General features: G+C 44.7%; 2 protein-coding genes across 6 annotated transcripts in view; one reads left to right on the forward strand and one right to left on the reverse strand.

Moving 5' to 3' along the window:
• The first annotated feature begins 9244 nt into the window (after positions 1–9244).
• Positions 9245–16820, forward strand: UBE2K (ubiquitin conjugating enzyme E2 K). The gene is made up of 7 exons (XM_032955366.2): positions 9245–9403; positions 11719–11812; positions 12510–12568; positions 13077–13159; positions 14055–14154; positions 14851–14979; positions 15141–16820. Exons 1-7 carry the CDS (start codon positions 9341–9343, stop codon positions 15213–15215), a joined length of 603 nt encoding a protein of 200 aa, XP_032811257.1. The 5' UTR covers positions 9245–9340; the 3' UTR covers positions 15216–16820.
• Positions 16821–17098: 278 nt separating this feature from the next.
• Positions 17099–23777, reverse strand: part of PDS5B (PDS5 cohesin associated factor B) — a 43618-nt gene continuing 36939 nt past the window's right edge. For 4 of the 5 annotated variants that reach the window (XM_032955360.2, XM_032955362.2, XM_032955363.2 and 1 more), the window contains exons 28-35: positions 23657–23776; positions 23371–23433; positions 22420–22565; positions 21722–21848; positions 20223–20635; positions 19613–19702; positions 19230–19404; positions 17099–17841 (exon numbers count right to left, since the gene is read on the reverse strand). In XM_032955360.2, coding sequence (XP_032811251.2) covers positions 17803–17841; positions 19230–19404; positions 19613–19702; positions 20223–20635; positions 21722–21848; positions 22420–22565; positions 23371–23433; positions 23657–23776 — 1173 coding nt within the window. In that variant the 3' untranslated portion in view covers positions 17099–17802. The remainder of the gene's footprint in view (positions 17842–19229; positions 19405–19612; positions 19703–20222; positions 20636–21721; positions 21849–22419; positions 22566–23370; positions 23434–23656; position 23777) is intronic. The other variant, XM_076067456.1, reaches the window with a different exon arrangement.

Here is a 23777-nt window from a genome sequence, read left to right on the forward strand (position 1 = left end):
GTGTACACCCAGGACCCCATTCCAACCTAAAGTGGCCTGGTCTCAGCTGATGAAAGTTGCAAGCGAGAATGTCATCATCGCTTGCGGCTGGGGTTGGCATCGTCCCCCACTCCTCCTGATGTCGAGGGTAAATGGGCGAGGTTTAGGACTGTGACTCATGCAGCTGCAATGGCTGCTTTGGGTACTCGGTCCAGACCTCCTCAGAGACCCTGGCTGACAGAGGAGGTGTTCAGAATAGTTGAGAAAAAGCGACAGGCCCACTGTCATCGGCTACAGAATCCCACGTCAGAGAATGAGGAGGCTTACCGCAGCCTTCGCTCGGAGGTTCGGAGAGCCGTGAGGCGCTGCAAGGATGGGTGGTGGTCACGGGTTGCTGAGGAGATGGAGTCTGCTTCAGTGGCCCGCGATCACAAATCTCTATTTAACTCCATCATAAAAGTAACCTGCAGCACCACACCTATTACCATCATTAGGGGGAAAACGGTGTTCCAATCTCCGACCCCCAGGAACAGGTTTGCTGAGCATTTCTGTGAGGTCCTGGGGGAGGGGAAACCCCTCAGCCAGGAAAACATCATGGCACAAAGTGGGGATGACCCTGCTGAGGCTGCGGTGCCTCAAATATTGGAAGAAGTCACCCCTGTGAGTGGCTGGCTGAGGTGCCATCTGTTGAAGTAGTGAAGGCGATCCGGAGTCTGAGACCAGGAAAGGCACCTGGCAGAGATGATCTCCCAAGCGAAATGCTGAGGGAGGGTGGCGTTTGTGCACAGACTGCCCTATATGACATCATAACAACAGTCTGGACCACTGGACGGGTTCCGCAGGATTGGAAGGATGCGCTGGTGGTCCCCCTCTTTAAGAAGGGGGACCACACAGACTGCCACAACTACAGGGGCATCTCACTCCTCAGTGTGCAGGGAAAGGTCCTGGCAAGGATTATTCAGCATCGCCCTGCCAGGCACGCTGAGGAGAGGCTTGCGGAGCCCCAATGCGGTTTCAGGAAAGGGCGGTCCTGCACAGATGCCATATTTTCTGTCCAACTGCTACAGCAGAGGTGTAGGGAATTCCAACAAGACCTACATCTCTGCTTTATTGACCTGGTCAAGGCCTATGATACCATCAGTAGGCCTGGGCTCTGGGTTGTTCTTCGTGCTTTTGGAGTCCCTGACCCTCTTTTCACGATCATTAAGGACCTTCATGATGGTGAGCGGGCCCGGGTAAAACTACGTGGCCGGGAGTCAGAGCCATTTCCTGTACACCTTGGGGTGCGACAGGGATGTCCTCTGGCTCCCGCATTATTTAACATCTATTTTGACCACGTATTTCGTGAAGCCTTCAATAGCTGTACCGGGGGAATCTCCATTACAGATGTTGTGGAGTAGAAAGGTGCGTATTGCATGGAAACAGAGACAGTGCGGGTTATGTTGGGTCAGCCTGTAACGAAGGCAAATACAGTGCAGGGTACGTTGGGGCAATTAAGCTGGGAGAGTCAAGGACGGCTGTGATTGGTTGGGGCTGTTGCCGGGGCTGGAGAGGCGTCTTGAAGTCTGGCGAGAAACAGGTGTACGGATCACGCGGGGTGCTGTTGGGACGCGGACTAATTAATTGGGGCGTAATGAGAGCAGGGATAAATTGGGGGGTCGGAAATTGGAGCGGGAGTTGGAGTTGGGAGCTGGACGAGGCAAGACGTGGAGTTTGGAGGAGAGTTTGGAGACAGAGTGGGGGACAGAGTTTGGAGACAGAATTGGAAACAGAGTTTGGAGACAGAATTGGAAACAGAGTTTGGAGACAGAGTTGGAGACGGAGTTTGGAAACAGTGTGGAGTGAAGCTGAAGAAGAGAAGCAGCTAGCAGTAGAGAGAGCATAACGATAGCGGAGCTGAAGAAGAGAGCAGCTAGCAGTGGAGAGAGCGTAACGATAGCGGAGCTGAAGAAGAGAGCAGCTAGCAGTAGGGAGAGCGTAACAATAGCGGAGCTGAAGAAGAGAAGTAGTTAGCAGTGGAGAGAGCATAGCGATAGCGGAGCTGGAGACGAGAATAGCCAGTAGTGGAGATAGCGTAGCGATAGCGGAGCTGAAGACGCTGTGTGCGAAGTCGCTGTGTGCGTAGTTGCTGAGTGCGGAGTCGCTGAGTGCGGAGCAAGCGAAGTAATCGTGGGGAGTGGAGAGACAAAGCTGGCGAGCGAGTCGAGTGAAGCACGGCGAGCGAGCCGTGGCGACCTGGATACTGTGGAATGTGGAGGACATGCTGAGAGTTGTAAATAAAGCGGTGTTCGAAGAAAGACAGAAGTTGTCCGAGTGAAATCGAACACTACACAGAAATAATGGGAGGCTGATCGATGCCCGGGTGCGGTCAAGGGATGGCTCCCTATTGCTCAACCACGTTATGTATGCTGATGATTTGGTAATAGCTGCTCATTCAGAGGAGGAGTTGGGAGACGCTGCTGCTGAGACTGGAGCGTGCCACTAAGAGATGGGGCCTTTCCATCAGCCCCACCAAAACTAAGCACCTGCCTGGATATTTTGTACCATCGGACACTCCACGTCCACAACTCCCAATCAGTGATGGGGCAGTTGTGGAGAGAGTGGAGAGTTTCCCATACCTGGGCAGTGTGCTTATGACCAGCTGCAGTTTAACAGCAGAGGTCTCACTCTGAATAAGTCGAGCGGCTATATCTTTTCATCGGTTGCGTAATGCTGTGTGGAAGCTACCTGGTCTGTCGCTCCGCACTAAGCTTCAGGTCTTCTCAACCACGGTCATTCCCTCCCTTCTCTACGCTTGCGAAACGTGCACCCCCCTAATGGAACATCTTCGCCGGTTAGAAACATTTAGGCTAGCCTGCCTACGATCCATCCTTGGTTTAACCAGGCTGGATTGTGTGAGGAGCTCACAAATCCTTGAAAGATCTGGGCAAGGTCCCATCAGTGAGCTCCTCCAGCAGGCAGGCAAGGCTGCGTTGGCTGTGTCATGTAGCCCGCATGCCCAGTCACCGCATGCCGAAACAGCTTTTGTTCGGCCGGATCGAGGGGGCTAAACGGGCACGGCATGGGCTACAGAAGAGGTGGAGTGATGTGGTACAGGAGGAAGTGGAGCTGATTGGACTTGCCGATGACTGGTACCAGCGGTGTCAAGATCGGCCTCTGTGGAGGAGACTCGTGAAGGATGCTACTGGGCAGTTGGAGGCAGTCGCCCTCCAACAACAACGGAGGGCGGAGGAGCGACGCTCACAACAACGAGCGGAGCGCCAGGTGGCTAAAGCACAGCAGGTTGGCACAGTAGGGGGCACAGGTGGTGCATTAGCCAGTCATCTCAGTCATCTTAGTCATCTTAGTCAGTCGACCCGTGGCACTTGGGTCTGCCCCGTGACCTCCTGCCAGCGGGCGTTCGACACTTCACGTGGCCTCAAGGTGCACATGGCCTGGCACAAGTGTCGTGATGACATCACCGCCACTTAGTGGCGAATGGCGGTTGTTGTTGTTGTGTGGTAGTGTTGTGGGGAGTGGTAGTGTAGCGGTTAGCGCGCTGCGCTACAAACCTGGCAACCCGGGTTCTATTCCCGCTCACGGCCAAAACCCAGTGACAATTATCTGAACCGGTCCTGGGCCTCCCCTAGGTCGACTTAGCGTCAAATGAGTACCTGGTGCGGTGTGTAAACATCGCCGCGAGGAGACAAATGTGGCCCGGTGTAGTGTTCGCCACCCACCCCCTCGTGTGCCGTGCCGGCCTTTATAAGTGCTCTCTAAAAGCACTTGCCCCTAGCGTATGTTACAGGCTATACGGGGGATCTTTCATCTTTGTCTTCTATAGATCCATAATATAGGTCTGTTGGGTTAGATCGTGTAAATATATAAATGTGCCGCTTGTGTTGTGGCCGAAACGTCGTGAGAATATTATTGTGTTATTTTATTTTATCAATTTATTATTTTATTCTCATTCTACGTGACTTTACCGAAAGAACCAAAGAAGATGAATCCTTGCAGTCACGAAAGCTTTGAATCGAAATTTAGCCGCCTCTACGGGGAGGGATTCCACACAACCTTAAGATCATTCAACAGACTCCGGGATAAGAAGGCTCAACTAATCGAGTCTCTCACCTTTCTGAAGAGATGCCGCGACTCTAAGGCGCTTTGTTTCTTCTCACACAGCTTAAAGGTCGTGATCTGAGCGTGGCTTTTTAACTCCAGCGCTGTCCTACCAGACAGTCTCGTCCCTTCACCTGATGAAGGCCGCTTGTGTTGTGGCCGAAACGTCATGAGAATATTATTGCGTTATTTTATTTTATCAATTTATTATTTTATTCTCATTCTACGTGACTTTACCGAAAGAACCAAAGAAGATGAATCCTTGCAGTCACGAAAGCTTTAAATCGAAATATAAATGTGTCGTTAAACCCGCCACCATCCGACACAGCCAATTAATTATTAGCATTTGTCACGTCAACAGAACATGGCAATTCGTTACTAATACAGCACACCACTGTGTTGCAGAGCCAAGCCACAAAATTTACAATCTGAGTATGTAATTACAACTAGCTTCATCAGGCGACAGCCAGATTTGTGGAGAAGTCTGTTTCGTTCCTTAAATAGAGGCGTAGATGTGATAACAACACTTGTGCACTCTTCTTCTTGCGTGAAGAGCGCACGAGTGTCCAAAAGCGACCGGGCCACAAATGATAGCTCAACGAAGTGGCTTATCACGTAGAAATGTATAGCGGCCTCTCAACTCTAAACGCACGTTTCTACATGTGGGGGAGAAAACCAGAGGACCCAAAGAAAAATCCAGGCGATGACAGGGAGAGTGACGTGCAAACTCCAAATATACAGGCGTCAGCCTCGGGATCGAACCCACAACACCCTGTATACTAGGCGAGGTAGTTAACATCTCGCCACCGTGGCACCCTGTTCATCACGGGTCATCCGCGGGTGACCTCTAGCGTGGGGCCCGAGCAGAGGCGAACACGCGGTCGAGTCGAGAAGGAGGCTTGGGGTTGGGACGCTGAATTGTTCCGAACTTTTTGTTTATAAATATATGTTTACTAAATGATGGAGGTCAAATACATGATAGAGCGGGGTTTATATACGTGAAGGTCATTACAGTGATGTGTGAATCGGAATTTGACAGGAGCAACATAAAACAGGCACTGTAATATTCATTTTTAAAACAAATATTTACACTGATTGTTTTGTAACAGGCACTATGTAGTACGAACTATTACGCAGATGTCTGCCGTGTGTGATAAACAAAAATTATTAGTAATTAGGTAATACAGTGCTTTAACACTGTGCTTTAACACTGCTATAATCTTATTGCATACAAACAAATATGGATATTATTGGGGAGATTTTTTTAAACGTGCAGGTTATGGTTGCGTTGCGAGTCTAAACAAAGGCGGGTAGGATCGGTTTGCGGGTAAGATGAAGCGTGGTTGTTGTGGGATCTGTGTTGGGTTTAATCTAAGTTGTCTTGTGGTTGTTGTTATTGTTTGACTTGCATCCCACTGGGATTTTTGCACACAGCGTTGGTGTACGGTGCTATTTCAAGAATATTTTGATGTTTTTTTCCTGGATTTTCTGTTTGCACAGTCACAAAAAGTCACTTTAAGATGTTTTTCTTGTTCATGTTTTTGTTTTTTGTTTGTTGCGGTTGCACCCGATTCAAGAGCCGAATGGCTCACAGGGCTATACCAAATAAATGGAACTATGAAATGGGTCATGGGGTCACGGGTTAGGGTCGTGGGTCAAAAGATGATCCCTTCGCAGTCTCTCAGTGCTGCTTCTGCTGGGATCACGACAGATCTGCAACTTTTCTGTTTAGCCGACTGCTACATTGACTGTTATTGCAGTCCAAATGAACCTAAAATGGAAGCCTGAGAGCTATTTTTAAAAGGGAATTGACACCTCCAGAATGGCTCACACTCACTCTTAAAGTTAGCTGTTGTTTTGACGTCACATGTTATGGCTTGTGACCTGAAATTATTTTTAAGTATCACTGAGACTTACATTAGCCAGCTAGCACGCATTAATTTTGCACGGTGTTTAAATTATACATGGGCTTCAGTTCTTTGTACGTGTTATTAGGGATAATGAATTGGCTTAACTTTAACTTTACGACCAATTCATCTATGATTTACTGAAATACATAATGTGTCTTGTTTCCTATGTATTATTACATTGCCTGTAGCTGTGCTGGTTATTGTCAGAAGACAGCCTCCATTTAGATAGTCCTGGAGGTGATTCTACTTAGTCATGCGGTGCAGCAGTTTCGCAGTGGCGAGTGCATTGCACAATGAACTTAGCGACCCAGTTTGTTTCACGACCACGGCTAACATAAGTGGCGAGTGATACCTGAACCGGTCCTGGCTCACCCCGTACTGACCAGCTTGGTGAAGTATAGTCAAGCAACCCCCAACACCGACACAGCACATGGAGATACTTTCATGCAGAAGTGCATTCATAAAAGTATATACATTTATTTTATTTAGTAATACTTGCGTAGAGGAGTAATATGTCTTAGTAGTGCGAATGTTTTTTTTTCACATCATGCAACTCTCCAAAGTGTTTCATATTGTGTACAGTTTGCAGATTCGACAAAAAACGATAGAGACATCGTTTTGACTGTGAAGAAATGCGTGTGTGGGCTTGCGCAAGACACAGTAGATTATGGCCCATGGTCGAGGCAAATGACGGACTGATAGCCAAAGTGGGGAAAAAGCCCGAGAGGTCACCTTTCGCATTTGACGGCTTGTGGGAAGATTTCATCCAGCAGTGGATAGCTCGCGGTTGATGGTTAATTCGGGTACACGATGTACCAGGGTCAATTACATGTTTACAAATAATTGTACGGGAGGGCGGATTCATTATAGTATCTCAGGCGATCTGACCCACCTCTGTGCAATGAGGAATGTTAGTGCTAATTCACATGCTGCTGCTGTTATTTCTAACAGCTTAGGTTGATTAATCGACTAAAAATTGTAATACTGTAGACTATTTTTTCTTGTGATCGATTATCCATCACCTTCCATCCAGTGACACACGTGAAACTAGAAGTGAGACTTTTCGGTGGTATCTGATTAATCAAATAATCAAACCGATAATCGCCAGCGTCATTGAATGCAGTGGTGAAATAATCAGATAGCCCAGCTCTATCTTAAAAGTATACGTTTCCTTCATGGTTCATTCTCTACTTTTATTGACAGCAAATGGGTTTGTGTTTATTTTAGTTTGACTGTATTTTTTTAATCACAAATCTGGACCAAGTGTAGTAAGTTGACTTATGCCGGGAGATGAATTGGTGTTGCAGAGTTGAATATTTTGTTGGTATTTTACCCTGGTAAGAGGCCAGAGCCCAGGATTTTAAGGCCCAAGTCGCTGAGATTTGGATGGTTCATGTTCGAGGGGATGGGTTTCATTGTAAAGGGATTCACTTTTAAGATCCAAGTGCATGTCTCAGTTATGATTGTTCTAGTGTAAAATATACATCCATTGGCAATCCACTGCTGGATGAGGGCCTCGGAGGCTATTTAACCATACTTCATCAAGCTGGTTGTGGCGGGTTGGTGGAGGCAGACAAGTGTAAACCAGTGAGTATAACACATTCCTGCGGAGGGAGCTGGTAGGAACGTTGGGTTGCTCGGTCAATGTCCAGGGTCAACGGCGGCACCACGTGGTGTATTCCGCAAATATGCCCGACTGTGAGGGCGGGCACAAGCCGGCGTGAGTAGGTTAAACGTTGAGTTTTATAAGGGCACCACGGGGTGACCAGCCCCTCCCCACCCAGCCCCACCTCTACCACCCCCAACCAGCCCCTCCCCACCCTCCCCTCTCCACCAAGCCCCACCCTCCCCACCCAGCCCCACCCCTCCCATTTTTGGATGCACGACGGACGGTCACAATAATCCCCTGTGGGTTGGTGTAACCAGAGGTTCCTACCAGTATAAGTTTAGTACAGTATATAAGTTAGGTACGATAATATTGTTTCCTACACTGCCCTCTGCTGCCCACAATGTGTACCCGCAGTGGCCTATAACACCTACTCAATGCATCTCGCTATCCAGTCTCAACATGCTTAACAGTCGGTTATTTGGTCAAGTCCGAAATATCAGGACTTGTGTACCTTCTTGCAAGGTTTCGTGTCTTAAGATGACAATCCTTTATGTGCTATTGTTCTTGGCTTAGGCTCCCATGTCCCATTGTCTTGGGGTTCACATCTCCAATTCCCATGGCTCATGTTAGAGGTCCTATCGTATTCGTGTCCCAGGGTTGGCGTGATATATTTTCCCCCATGGTTCATGCCCCACATGTTAGCCAGGGCCCATGGTCCATGTCCCCTGATCTCAATAATTCCTTGATTCGCATCGCTAACCTCCACGGCTCACACCCCGAGCGCCAGCCAGCACCCATGTATGAAAGCCTGGGTTTAATTGCGCTCAAACAGAACATCTCGCTTAGTTTCCATTAGAAATGCAACGTCAGTTAAGGGGAAATTGGCGAACTAAACTTTTTTCTTCTTCTAAATGTACCAGGTAAGGCCCTATGAGTCCTATAGCTCTCATCTGAAGACGATTGCTTGTGTTGCGATCTAAACGTCGTGATATTTTTATCAGCATTTTTCTATCTACGTGGCTTTACCGAAAGACCCATAGAATATGTATTCCTGCAGTCACGAAAGCTTTAAGTCAAGTTCTACAGCTCTTCTTCAGAAGTGACTCGGTCACAAATTCTAGACGTGGAGGGAAAACCCGGAGGACTCGGAGAAAAATCCACGCGACCATAAGGGAGAGAGACACGCAAACTCCAACTAGACAGCAGGAGTCAGGGTTAGAATCGGACCCATGAACCTCCTGCATACCAGGCGAGGTAGTAAACATCTCACCGCCAGCCCCCCCCACCCCCCATGTATGAAAGCCTGGGGGTTGCTTGCACTTTAAAACAGAACGTCTCGCTCAGAGTGGCCATCAGAATCGCAACGATGGCTAAGGGGGGAATTCCCGGGTGACGTGAAGGGGCCAGACACCGCCGCTTGCTTTGCTGCCTTGAATCTGGCCCGACGAGCCCTTGTTGTCAGGTGACGTCTTCGCGTCACGTGAGGGCGCACCCCCCCCCACTCCGGTGTGGGGGCGGGGTTAAGAGGGCGTTGGGGGGTGGGGGCAGGGGAGGCGAGGGGCGGGGTGAAGAGGCGTGGGGGGTTGCGCGTGGGGGGGGGTTGCGCGGGGGGGGTTGCGCGGGGGGGGTTGGGGGGGGGCTTTCACGCGCATGCGCACTCGCGCCGCCGCGCCATTTTGCCCCGGGTCGCGCTGAGCGGCGGCGGCGGCGGCAGTGACAGAAGTTGGGATCCTCGCTCGTCAGAATGGCGAACATCGCCGTGGCGAGGATAAAGCGCGAATTCAAAGAGGTGCTCAAGAGCGAGGAGGTGAGACCCCGCCGGCCGACGAGCCGCGCCAAAAAAACAAATATTCGCCGGGCCTCCGCGGTGTCAAGGCGTCGGGCTGGCGGGACGGGCCGGGGGGAGGCGCCTCTCCACCCCGTGGGAATTCTAGCCAAGCCCGAGGCCTCAGGCCCACTCTTCGGGGTTGTTCGAGCTACGGGGGTTGGGTTTGGCGTTTATGTAAAATTAATTATATTGATCGAGTATACTGCATCAGCCAAGTACGGTACGTACTTGGTCCCAGGCCGAATGTTTCTACCGCAACGCCCCTGCGTTGGGGTGACGGGGCCATTTGCGTGTTCAGTGAGTGTCGTGTGAAGAGAGCGCAGAGTGTCCGGAGAAATCCCGTGTCGCATACAAGGGGATAACGAGCCGCAAAAGCACCGCTCGCTCGTTTTGCCCCGCCTGTCTATCCCCGGAGACGTTTTACACCAACCATGGCCGGCAAGCTTCACAGGAGGAGGAGGCGGCGCCGGTGGCTGTTTTTTTGCTGCGACGGTGTTTAAACTTTGCGCTGGGAGAATGATCTTTGGACAGGTGGTAGGCGAAGTCGGGCATTTTAGAAAGAGGGGGGAAAAAAAGTTGCGCGTTTGCCGCAATCGTACGGCACTCGCATGTTTTGACACGCCGTAGGTCATTGTACAACTGGTGAATGGAATGGGCACTGGCCGATATTATTTTGGGACAAAACCTGGGTGTTGGGACCCGACCTCTTATGGCATAAACCTGGGGTATGAGCGTTGGTTATGAGGCATGAAACCTGGGGCATAACCCCGGGTCCTAAACCCTTGGGATTTTTACTTGAACATCGGGGCCTAAACCTTGGACCTAAGCCTGAGTCCTAAATCCTAGGGTTAGAGATGTAAACCCTGGATACCGAATCGTGGCGTTGGAAACATTAGCTTGTCCCGAACCCTCACATTGGGGACATGACCTTTGGGATTTGATGAACGATGGGACCCAAGTCATGGAAACTATGCCCTTGGAAATAATATTATTGTGCCTTTGGATATGAACACTAACCAAAAAAAACTAATGTTTTTTTACCTAGACATTGAGACGTGAACCCTGGGTTAGGGATCTGAGGCTTGTGACTTTATCCCTTTTAAGTCTGCTGGTTGACATCAGACTTCTATCTAAACCGTGGTGTGAGACTTAAACCCAGTGGTCTGAATCCTGGAATTTAGAACCTTAACATGTAACCTAAACAGCAGTCAGCAGTTAGAATATTAACTTCGTGACTCCCAACCCTAATATTTAGGACCGGGATTATCCCATAACACTTGAATTGGGGAACTGAGCCTTGGCCGTCCATTCTGAAAGTTAATATATTTCGTGCATTTATCATGCTTACATTTAAAGTGGGGGACTTAAACTCTAAGCGGAGGGTGGGGGATGCTCGTGTATCTATGTTAGTTTCACACGTAGGCTTTCGCGACCAATATCCAAAATAGTTTTTTTGGGTTAGATCGCGTAAATGTGTCGATTTGTCATGTTCTGTTTACGTGACAACCCTTACTAGTTGGCTGTGTTGGGTGGTGGTGGGTTTTAACGACATAGATACGCGATCTAGCGCAAAAAAACTACTATGGGTGTATTGTTGTTTTTAATTACTGGCAAGCCATCACGCTGAGCCATGGGTTAAAACATGAACTTTTAATTCGACCCAGCCCAGGTTTTCCTCCTGCCTAAGTTATTATATTTAAGTGAGCATTATCAACCACTATTTGTTTTTCAAGCATTAGGTGTTCAATATTTACACATTCTTGTTCTATTTTATAAAATGCTTATAATCAATACGCCTCAGGTTACTCCTTTATATCAGGACCTGACAAGGTGGGGAATATTTAGAGGCTGTTATTTCTCTGCATTTCCTTTGGCTATTAGGTATTTTATCACTCACTTGACGTGTCCGTACGTAACTTAAGTCACATTTATTGCCCGCGCTTATTAGGTTGGCAGCAGTAAACTTAGTTGATGCCTAGAGATATGTTGCCTCCGCTGTGTTCTAGATAATAGAGGTGTCTTAAATCAACAGCAACCTCACATTGTGGAAAGGTGAGCTGATTTTTAGAATTATTTATAAAGTGGCTGTCACGAGGAAATGGACCTTAGCCCAGGGAAAACATATCTACTTCCTGATGTACTTGTTATCTTTGAAAGCAATGTCTTTCAGGGTTTTTTGCATCCTCCGAAACAGATAGGCAGCAATGGACATATTTTACTGCTTGTCATGCCCTGTCATTTATGAATGTGGTTTTTGTGTGTGTGCGTATGTCGGCAATCATTCCGTCTTCTAGACCAACAAGAGCCAGATAAAGGTTGAGCTGGTGGATGAGAATTTCACAGAGCTGCGAGGAGAGATTGCAGGGCCCCCGGACACGCCCTACGAGGGTAAAGAGGCCAAATGTTTCTACTGCCCCACATGTGACACGACTGTATAACAAGTCTATATTCCATATCAACACTGTTTACCATGGGGGACATGCTTTAAACTGACTTTCAATTCATGCTCACTAAATGTATGCAAATCACTTATTATATTTGAAGTGTATTAAGCCCAAGACACTAGGGAAATGCTTTAAAGTAAAGCATTTGTCAGGTATACAATGAAATGGCGCATAAAATATTTCATCAAATAGAAAGACATTACGTCAATGCATTACATTAAGACGTTAAAATATTGTTTGGGAACCTCATTGCAATGTGTGTAAGAACATTAAATTATACTGCGATTATAATCCCTACAATTATTATGCAATGCCTGCATTTCCCAGTAGTGATGTAATGCCAGACATGACGTGTAAGTCAGTGTTTTTTGTTCCAACTTTTGTTGAACAAGACACATTTTGCAAGGAAATACATTGGGAATCGAAAATCACATTTGGTGATAACGTATGCATGTGTGTAGTAGTGATGATACTCGTGATAAATATTGGCTTAATATATTTTTGTGCCTGGTTCATTGTACTGTAAAAATATAATTTTAGGTATGACTTACACTCATGTTTTCCCATGCTCTTTGATTCATGTACAAATCCAGTTATGCCTAACCTCCAATCTCATTTTCATCTGCCCAATTCCATCGTAGGTGGAAGGTATATGCTGGAAATCAAGATCCCAGAAACGTATCCATTTAATCCACCCAAAGTGAGTGAGCACATTGCACAATCACATCTAAACAAATCAATCAAAAAAAATTGGTGTCCTTCAAAATGTTTTTTTTCCCCATGGAATATATATTTAACAAATATAGAATAATACAGCCATTCCTTGCACAAAAAGAGAAACGCTGTACTTTAGTACTATTTTGCTATTGAGTTATTTTATAGGGAGTTTCATTTGAGCCAAATTTTTCGTGAAATACTTTTTTAGTCCTAGGGCTTTAAGGTAAAAGTTTGCATGGCTACTCCAAAGATATAAACCTTAAGATACTGTGAACCATTGTTGCCATGTGCTATAAGACTGCAAACAGCAAGTGAAGCAATCTTCTTAGGAAAAACATTCTAATTTATCGCTGAAATTTCAGTCGTTGCATTGTTGATATGTTACACTCAAAGAGATGGTGTCACAATGGCCATCTTTTCATAAGAGCTATTGAGCAGTTTTATTTTGGTATCGTGTAATTGGGTGAAATCATGTTTTCTTTGACTTGCAGGTCCGTTTTATCACCAAAATTTGGCACCCAAACATAAGTTCAGTAACTGGTGCAATTTGCTTGGACATCCTCAAAGACCAGTGGTGAGTTAGCCAGCAAACGTGAACACATACATCCAGTTGTTCCTGTGAATGTCAATAAATAAAACGTACTCTAATGCATTATTGTCTTATTAAAGTTTTATCATTAAGCGTCAACTTGATGGACTGCAAAGGCAGTCATGGTCATTTAAATTGCTGCTGCGCTAGGTGGATCAATTTATTTCTAAGCTATGATACTTTGTATAGACATATTATTGTTTGATTAAATATTGACGTAATTTTGCCAAATGCTTTGTTGTCATAAACCTGTGCTCTTTTACACGTGTAACATTTGTTGAATGCAAATGCTTTTTAGTTGTTATGCAATACCCATTCGGTTGTGACAATCTGTACAGAATATATATATACAATCACAACCATATTTCCAGCGTGAGTCAAATAAGCCTCATCAGAACCTGTCCTGGGTAAAGTGACATTTAGATCCCAGTGGCCATCAGCGACCCTGAATGCAGAGGGTAATGATTCGGTAGAAGAGTAGTGCATTCTCGCATCCATTTTGCCTACCAGTCCCTTACCCCCTTTTGAGGGAGTCAACTGATACAGGCCACCGGGAATAGCATCCATGGAGCATTGCAACCGAGTGCACGTCTAAATGCACACACTGCTGTGCCATTGCACACTTAATTTGTCTTTTCACGTGCATTTAATTTCCTTCTGAAAGCCACGCGCGCTATTGACTTGTGTTAAGTCAGCTTGCGTCAGTGTCAAAGGAGATGTCATTCCAGATTGTGTCGCGCACATCCACGTGTAGCTGCCAAGGGCAGCGCCACTCCCCAACGAGTTGGGCCACTGTGAACCGCCGAGTGTCTCCACCATGCCGACCTGTCATGCCTTGCGTGCACACGGCCAATGCTAGACTTTTGTGTGTGGGGCACAGGGCGGCCGCCATGACGCTGCGGACCGTGCTACTCTCCCTGCAGGCTCTGCTAGCTGCAGCCGAGCCCGACGACCCACAGGATGCCGTGGTGGCGCGGCAAGTAAGTGGCAGAGGCCGGGTCCCCCGCTGCGTGCATTTTACATCCACCTTTTAACAAACCCGATGCGTCGCTAAAATGCGAAGTAAACAATGACAGGGTGGACCATTTTTAACCAATCGTCAAGCTATAAAAGCCAGCAGGGAAAGTGTTCATAAATACATGCAAAATGGTGGAAGTCATCGCTTTTGAGACTATTGAATGTACAAGACTGGGTGTAGCCCCTTAAAATTTTCAGATGCCTTGGCCAATTGGTTAGATTTGTTTCAAATTCCCTGCTATGTGGTTATACACATCATCAATTGCTTTTATGACACATTTCCAAGTAACTGGCTGCATGGTCATTATAATTTCTACACTTGCAGACCCAGCTACAAAACCCAACATAGAGTATTCTTTCCCCACCATGTGCTCATGAGCAAGTGTAACAAAAATGTTTAGACTTTAAATGTTTTTGCCTGACCTCTAGCAAGCAGCCATATGTGGGCATGTGTAAGGCTTAAGCTACATGACAGGTACAGTGCTTGAGGATTATTGTAAGAGATGGCTTACAATTTCAAGGCCTCATGCAGATAACAGACGGGGGGTCACTGACTTCATTTTAAACACAATGTACTAAGTGATTTGGCATTGGGCAGAAGGGCACGTGGACACACCTGGCTTTATTAACCTCGCCGCCTTTTCTGTTTGTTACCACAGTACAAAGAAAACCATGAGATGTTTGTGCAAACAGCCAGACTGTGGGCGCATATGTATGCCGGGGCACCTGCCTACAATGGAGAATATCAGCGTAAAATCGACCATTTATGTGCCATGGGCTTCGACAGGGTGAGCACAAGCTTCAGAGCCATTTCACGCGCATTACCCATTGCTCTCAATATTTTAACTTTACTGCTGTCTCACTTGAAGATTTAAAATGCTCAATATAGTTTGACTTTGAGGACCATCATTTGTGTTCATATTTTCATTTTTTCCCTTCCTGTCAACAGAACGGAGTGATAGCGGCATTGTCTTCACATGGCTGGGATGTGGAGAGGGCAACAGAGCAACTCCTAAGTAACTAATAACACGATCCCCACTTCACCACCCAGCAAGTTTGGGTCTGGACCATACAAAAATATTACACATGCCTTACCCTTAAATCAATGCAGAAGTGAATGGTAAAGGCTTTCCAAATAATTACCCCTGTGGTCTTGCACCAGTTTATTGTATTTATCATGGTTTATGCCCCCCATAGAATTTGTAAAAAAAATATTTTTTATGAGTTGTGCATTTCCACTGCTGCTTTAGGACGAGCGTCTGGAGTGTTTGTGGCAATCTGCATGACAGCGAGTACAACCTGCAGTCACCTTGAGTTGCATGTTGTGGGGCATTTCTGCAGCAGATATTAAATTACATTAAGACGTGGTTTAAATTTATGGTTTCTTCATTTCCATTAAGGTTAATAAAAATTACAAAAAAAATTGCTGGTGGAAATAAAGTGGTGGAAATTATATCAGTTAAATGTCTTTTGAAATTGGTGCATTTGTTAGGGCAAAGTGGCCAATGTTTGCTTTCGGCTGGAGTGCTGTACAAACACTATCCTTTTGATAACTGATTAAGTCTTTGTATTACATGAAAAAGGTTAGCTTGCCCCGGTTGTGTGCATCTGTTAAGACTACATTGTGTACTAGCCTGGTGTAAAAATCACATCTCAAGTCGGTAATAACCCTGGGAGTGATGCCAATTTTGGCCAGACTCCTTTATTAAATATTCCGTGTTCACCTCTGAAGACCTGCTAAGTCTGCTGCACATACCAGTATGTAAATAAGAGAATGCAACCTAGACGGAGATGAGTCAATTGAACAAGAACATGCTAAACAAGGCTGTTGACTTTTTAAGTTGAAATAAAATTTAAATACGTGTGGAATTTAATTTCTTTTCTCCCTTGATGTAAACCCCACTCCCTGGTAATATTGGCAATGGTTTATGCTTTGTTAATGTGGCTTAATGTTTAATAGCTTTTAAAGAGATGTAAAATATAAATTTGTTAAAGTTGTAAAAATGGTTATCTTCCAATATTGGGTGAAACGTGGGAAAGATCATGAATACAATTCCTCAGTCATGCAAAGTTGACAACTTTACAAACTGCCAGAAAAAGGAGTTTTGATTAAAGTATCAAAATTCTGTACTGCTATTTAGGTTTGTACATATTGGATCAGTGGATATGAGGGATCAAGGTATATGCAGACAATTTTCAGAGATATGGTTGCCTAGAAAGATGGAATGAAACTTGGGCAGTTGCATTGTTAAAATATAGTACAAGTGCAATTTTACACATCCACTGTAGCAGCTGTGCTTTTATTTAAAACCATTTGGCTCTAAGTAACTCATTAAGTTCCACAGTGGTTAATTTTATTGCAATAGCACCTGTCCACTTGAAATTTAGCTTCAAGAAAGCATCAAATTTGGACAATATGGAAACCTATTTTTAAAAAACCACAGTATTAAATGTCCCTTAAACATGTGGCCATACACTACTGAGAATTGAATACCCTTACTCATCCCAAGCATGCATGTTAACAGCAAACAAACTAAATGAGAGTGTTACGGGCCAACTGTACCAAGAAGTCTTGTTTTCAAGTAGAGTAAAGGCTTTTGACAATGTTTCTAATAAAACCTAAGTTATGCATTGCACAAAAGTGTCTCTTATTTAAAGTGAAAGCTATGGACCACTGATACTGCCATGGTCAGGCTGCTCTTTATTCTAAACCCATGCTGTAGTAAGTTTGCCCAGTTATTTTTGTAAAGCATATTTTTTTCTCCTTGCAAACCGTTCAACATAGAATAGCAACAAAAGGTGTCCTCTGGTACAAAAAATTATAACTTATGCACCAAATGATGCAACCAATTTGTTGGAGGGGGGGGGGGAGGAAATTCCAACAAAAAACAACCGATTAGCCGGTACTAAAACAATATGTAACAAAGATTTTATTTTATTACAAGGAAGCGACAGCTACAGATAAAACTCCCAACAGGCAACATTTTGCAAATGTTTACAAGCCAAACAAATCCCAAGCAATTAACCAGTTGCTTGACTAGCTCTTGATCCCAAAATGGTTTTTACGTACTGGTGATCTGAATTAACGTTGAAGACAGTGGCTGTCGCAAACACATTAAAGCAGACTTCATTAAAAGCTTTATTAGCACAACTTCCTACACAGCCTCCACAGTTTTTGTTTTATTTTAATTTTTTTTATAAAGCAATGACTATTGATCTACAACACAGTGCTTCTACACCAAGGGCAATGTGGTCAAGTCTTCATTGAAACAGAGCAAATACGTTTGCTGGGGAGTAGCGTGAAGGTGGATAACATTTCCTATCAAGTTCATAATAATCAATTCATAAGTCAAATTTAATCTGGGTTCCAACTATTTACAGACATCCACCGAAGAGAGTAATTTAAAATATGTTGGCAATCATGAAGCCATGAATGGGGTTTGATGCATTGCCAATAGAGATCGAGGAATACTTCCTGGCTGGGCAGGTCTTAAATTCAGGGGTGTGGTTGTCACAGATTGGACAGAAAAAAGGGTTTAAGTGATGCTTTTTGAATCAACAGCGTGGGCTGTTAAAAATAAAATATTTAAACCCCATGAAGGCGATGGCATCTATCTGCGGCTCCGTTTGTTGCTTGGCTTGCGCTTCACCTGGAAAGAGGCAAATAAAGAAAACATTTGAAAGCAATAAGACTGGATAAGTACATGAAGTAAATATTATTACAGATACAAAGCATGGTACATAGTGAAATAATTGTGCACAATTTAATTTACCAGAATTATTTGAAGGGACACTGATATGTAATTCTATAACTGTTAACATGTAGAATGTTCACAATAAAATATATTAAACCAATAACAGCAACACTGAGTAAAATCTTATGACCAAATCTCCCAGAATGCATCTGGTCTCGGGAGATATTGGAAGGTATGTTTGAGCCTGGATTGTCCAGGGATGGGTAATCACCATGCATAAAAAATGTTGTTATAGATTTCATGGCTACAAAGTGGGTAGCCAATGCTCGTTCAGAAAATCCAGTGTTGTATTGCACTGCTATATTCCTACACCTCTCCGTTCAGTCTTCAGCCCGCACTAGCTAGAGTGGTGAAACGTGGTAAAGCCTTACGACCCACATACCGAGGGGAGGAGGACCTCGCCCAGAAGTAGATTGACATGCACACAATAATAGGCACAAGCCACACTACTCTCCTCCCTTGCTGCAGATGTACAACTACGAATGCAGCTTCACTCGATAATTTTCTGCCCATCCGGTTTTTAAAGTGACCCAACCCATGCTTTTGGCATGAGAGATTCAGGAATTAGGTCAGACCTCGGTTTAAAAATGTATATACGGAGTATGAACAGTAGCAGACTACCACTAAATGTGGTGATGGTATGAATGTATGATTTAAATTATTTTTGTTAATGTCAAAACTGGCCAGTTATAAAAGATGGTCTGGGCACATTTTTATCCTGATTAAGAAATAGGCGGTCCTCTTGCACTGGGTTGGAAACAGGAATCCAGATAAGCAGGAAACAAAACTGGTAAATAACATGCCTAAGCAAGTTTACAGAATTGGTTTTAGTGTCATGCCTGCAATCGAGCACTTTTGAAGAAAGTATTGGTGGACTATAACACCATACCAAACCCACTGGGTTGCAAGGTACTGCCACGAGGTGGCAGTACAGCAAGTTGGTGAAACCTGTGCAGACATGTTATCCTCTCATGTGTGGGTTATCGCGAAAGAACTAGTTTTCTCCTACATAATGCAAAACTTTTTCCATTACAATATCATTAGCCAAACTCCCAATGCCTCAAAATATAATTTAGGTTTCCCTCGTAAATACGCTAAAAGAAATGGGTTTTGAGGCCCACGAGACACAGCAATGAATGATAATGTAAGCTTCATTCCCATGTATGGAGAAAAAAAAGGGATAAGGTGGTTTGGGGGATTATGGGATAGGGTGAGGGTCTACCAACTGGCACAGAAATTTTCAGACCAGCAGCATTTTGCACTACAGCAGGTCAAAATGTTACCTTTAGAGTCTCTGTGGCTTCCTCGTCAGCATCCTCATCATCCTCGGCCTCCATGGCCTCTGGCTCCACGGATGTTTCCTCGGTGTGCGACGATTTCTCCACGTCGTTGGTCTCGAGGGAACTGCTCTGAGACTCCTGCATCGATTCGCCTTCACTGCCCAGCACAAGCTGTTCTCTGCACACAGGCCGGCACAAGCGCATTTTCAAGTTTGGTAAAAAAAAAATTGACCAGCAACACAGTTTTCTGGCAACGTTGCTCTATCCAAAGCTTACCTTCAGAGGGAAGGAAGTACTTCTTAAAAATGTAAATGGTTTTGTGTTACCAGCTAAATAAACTGATAATTAAATCCAGCCAATTGTACTGTAGAGTCCAAATTACTTACTTGTCAGACGGGGTGTTTTTGGTTATCTTTTTGGAGACGTTACGGCGCTTTGTGTTCGAAGCCTCCTCGGCAGAATCATGGGAATCGACTCTGCAGTCATAAAAAAACCCTCACAAATATACCGCAAGGAGCTGCGCAAACATCACAACTGTTGAGGGTGGGATGTTAACTGCAATATTCAATCATTCCCTTAGGGATAGAGGTGCGATATTAACACCCTCATGATTTACCAATGGAGTGGCTTTTTAATAATAGCACATTAAAAAGATAATATTCATTGAGATTTATACGGTGCCCTTAATGGATCTCAAAGTGTCATATGAACATTTAAAGACATCACAGCAGTTATGCCGCCAGTGAAAGTCAAAATTAATTTCGTATGCTAACGTCTATCACTCGGCCAACTAAATATACAATCAACCTATGTAAGACTGGAGAAAAAAAACGCTATCTTAATTTAACAGATATGACAACTAATGAGACACTGCTCTACAGCGACAAATAAGAAAAAACACTTGAACAAACGTCTGAGGCATTGGCGAGTGATGGATGGGCAATGCTGGGATGGTGAGAGGTGGATGTATTATGATGGTATTTATGCACCACTCACTCGTCTTCCTCATCTTTTTTCATGGCTTTGCTTCTCTTGTTCCCCTTGGGAGGCGCCGGTGACGAGTCAGCATCCGAACCATTGGCTGCCTTCTTACGGCCTCTCTTTCCTGGCTTAGCCGTCTCCTCTGTTGGCGGTGTTGCCGTTGCAGCTGCTGCCGTCCTTCCTCCTCGGCCACGGGCTGCTTTCTTCCCAGCTGCTGAAGCCCCCTGTTGGGACTCGTCCTCGTCATCCTCCCCGCGTTTCTTTCCCCGGCGGTTCTGCTTCGTTTGTTGCAGCGCCGGTGAAGAGGCGTCCGAATCCACTTGGCTCTCGTCCCGTACAACGGATGTGTCCCCGCTGCTGCTGCCGCTTCCTCCAGCCACCTCTGGCTGCACCGACTTCTTGCGACCCTTGACCTTCTCAGCCTCAGCCTGCCAAGCACACAAAAGCGACTGTTTGGAGTTGGCTCCTCCATGACCACTAGTGCTGGAGGATGTGACATGGCCGAACGGTAGCATATTTGCCTTTTGTTGCAGGGGTTCACAGTACAAGCCCATTGACCGCGGAGTTTTTTTAAGTTTTACTGGCTGGCTCTTATAACATCACTCGCATCCCACAGGGTTGAGTCGGGTTTATGTGTGCTGACGTCAAGCCCCACCTACCCTCCACCCCGGCCACGGATGATACACTATCATACTATAATATACTATATTCGTCAGCTAGCCGTCCAAGGGAGGGGAGGTGGCAGGGAAAGTGGGGAGAGGGTGTGCGGGCTGCTAGTATAAACCAAAAATGCATGTCATCGGTTTAGCAGTAGACACTTAAGATTCCATATGGCTATTTAAAAACAATAGACCACCTACGCCACACGTTCCAAATAAAACAAATACTTGAATTTTTTTGAAAATTATCCAGTTGGGTAAAGCCACGTAGCAAACATTGGTCATATGTGAAACAAAGCGCATTCGTGACAGCCTTGCACTATAAGAATTGCACGAATACTAAACTTACGATGAGGTCAGTGTGAGATACACCAAGTACAGACATCTTATGAATTTAAAAAATAAACTTAAAGAACATCCAGTTTTCATTAAGTGAAATAAGGAGTTGTTTTTTTTGCATAATATAGGTTTTTTTGGTTAAAATACATTAATCAAGCCAGACGAAAACTATGAACGTGAAATACTCAATGCGCACTTTTAATAATTTTTCCATGAGTGTGACCAAACATTAACAGGTGGATAAACAAATACATTAATTAGATATTTTGGTGTACTACTGGTACAGCAATTCACAAAAACACAACAATCGTGACCATTAAGAATGGAGGACAAAAGGAAGGTGATGGCCATACTCAGCAGCTTAATTTGAAGGAATATGCAACATGATAAAATAAATGGCTGTTTAACTTGTGCAAATAATTTAAATTGTAATGCTCAGACTTTTCGACAGGAGCGTTACGTTTTGTTCATGGGAAAATTTACTTTTAAAGTGATAGTCAAGGTTACACAACATACCTTTGTGGCCTCCGCTTCGTCCTTCCTCCGCTCCGGCTTCTTGGTGGCCGGGCCAGATGGCTTTCCTGCTATGCTGTCGTCATTCTCGCTGTGATCAATTTCCGAGCTCTCCGACCCCATGCGCGTCCTGAACGTGACAAAGACACGATAATCAACAAAAGCAGCACTCAATATAGCTGAGTATGCACATAAACAAACGTGTCTTAATTGCGACTAATTCATTAACTGCAGCAGAAAATAAAGGCTCGGGATGCTAAGAATTGTTTTCAATTATTTTGGTGAGAATGGTCAGATATTGTAAAACTTTGGACATAATTTTTGGCAAATTATTAAATTAAAACCCAAACAGTATTTGTGATGCACTCATTTAAAATACAACAGCAACCAACACAATAATTTATTGGCATTGTTAGCAGAAATAAATAAAATCACATGTATTATTCCTTTCATTCGAATCCTCATTTGGCACGGAATCCTCTTTTGGCGGCAAATCCTTGAAACACCACGCATATGTCCAAAAGAATAATTATGGAGGGTTGATGTGCCATCACTAATGTTGCTGCATTCACATGTACTGCTCACACTACCCTAGCATAAGGCTCCTTTATATTCTTGACAAGTGGTCGAGTGACACGACCTGTCAATGTTGGAGAGTGGGAGGTGTTTAAGGCGGTGGTGCCCAGAAGCCGATTCCTCACCTGGGCTTGCCCCGGCCGGGAGAGCTGGGCGCCGAGTTGCTGCTGTCGTTGCTCATGGTCTCCATACGCGATGACTTGGTCTGCGCCTGCTTGCCGGCAGTCGCCAATGGTTTGTTTACCGTGCCCAGTACCGTTGGTGCTTTGGCCTGCGGCAAAGGAACAGCAGTTCCTTTATGTAAAACATACATTTCTGAATGCAAGTGAACAGGTAGCATGGGATTTATATCCGGCACAGTGTATGCCCGAGCGTTTGTGCATAACTGGTGTGGATGAAGGGAATTTGGGTTGGCACACTGCGGTTTTGTGTGTTTTCCTTTTAAATGAGAAAATGAATGATTACACTTCCAACGTTATACTCGGCATGTGGGAATATAGGACGTGCGTGCAGTAACTTCTCTGCGGCAACAGCACATATGATTTATAGCACACGTCACAAGCCGCAGGCAGACAAACATGAGCTGGAACAACCAAGGACATGAAGACAAGGACAATTACGAAGGGACAGTTCACCTTGGTTTTTTTTTTCCCTTTAGAGATTTTCTTAAAAATCATAGCAGAATCCCTTTTAATGTTTTATTGCATGCCTATAAATTTTCTCTTGCCTCAGCAGTCCGCCTGCTGTATTGTTTCACCTGATGACTATTGCTTGTGTTGCTATCGAAACGTCGTGATCTATTATTTTTCTACCTACGTGACTTTACCGAAAGACACAAAGAGTATGCCTATAAATGTTACGCTTTTCTTGTATAGATTTGTAATTTTTGATGGATTTTAATTAAGTTGGCGCTTTGCCAGTGTAATCAGAATAATTCATTTCACAATAACAACCTTTGAATCTACCGTTATAATTATTTTATTAATGTAATTACAATGTTTTGAAGGTATTAATTGTAAACAAATAAGCAGTTTTTTGCAACCTTCACTTGCATCGAAAACACGTAAAATTGTTACCTTTCCTGGAGAAAACAATGCTTTTACTTCTTCGGGCAGGTAACACTTGGTATTGTTAAAATTCTGTAACAAAACATGAAACGACCATCACATCACAGATTTATAGTTTATTATCCACCTTGAGTGAAAGCATACCACTTTATTTATCAAGCCAATGATGACCTGCATTCATTGAGCAGATAAAAGGTATGGCAAAAAATAACACTGACCAGTAAGAACTTGTGCACATTTACTTTCACTTAATTTAACCTGGCTGTTTTTATTTCTGGGATGTGATTTTCCTGACCTTATCTGGTTGCGTGAAGAACTTTGTAGGAAGCACAGGGTTCTTGGGAGACTCCAGGCTGTAAGTTGTGCTCTTGTTGGTGATGATGTGCAGTGCTATGTCGCACACGGTGTACATTTTC

The sequence above is a fragment of the Petromyzon marinus genome, chromosome 16 (assembly GCF_048934315.1).
Source record: "Petromyzon marinus isolate PM22_M1 ecotype Great Lakes invasive population chromosome 16, UKy_Petmar_22M1.pri1.0, whole genome shotgun sequence".
Classification (NCBI taxonomy): Eukaryota; Metazoa; Chordata; class Hyperoartia; order Petromyzontiformes; family Petromyzontidae; genus Petromyzon; species Petromyzon marinus.

Coding starts and splice junctions, on each gene's coding strand:
- UBE2K (XM_032955366.2), top strand. CDS start 9,341: ATGGCGAACATCGCCGTGGCGAGGATAAAGCGCGAATTCAAAGAGGTG. Junction 11,813..12,509: donor CCCGGACACGCCCTACGAGG/GTAAAGAGGCCA, acceptor ATTCCATCGTAG/GTGGAAGGTATATGCTGGAA. Junction 12,569..13,076: donor ATCCATTTAATCCACCCAAA/GTGAGTGAGCAC, acceptor TTTGACTTGCAG/GTCCGTTTTATCACCAAAAT.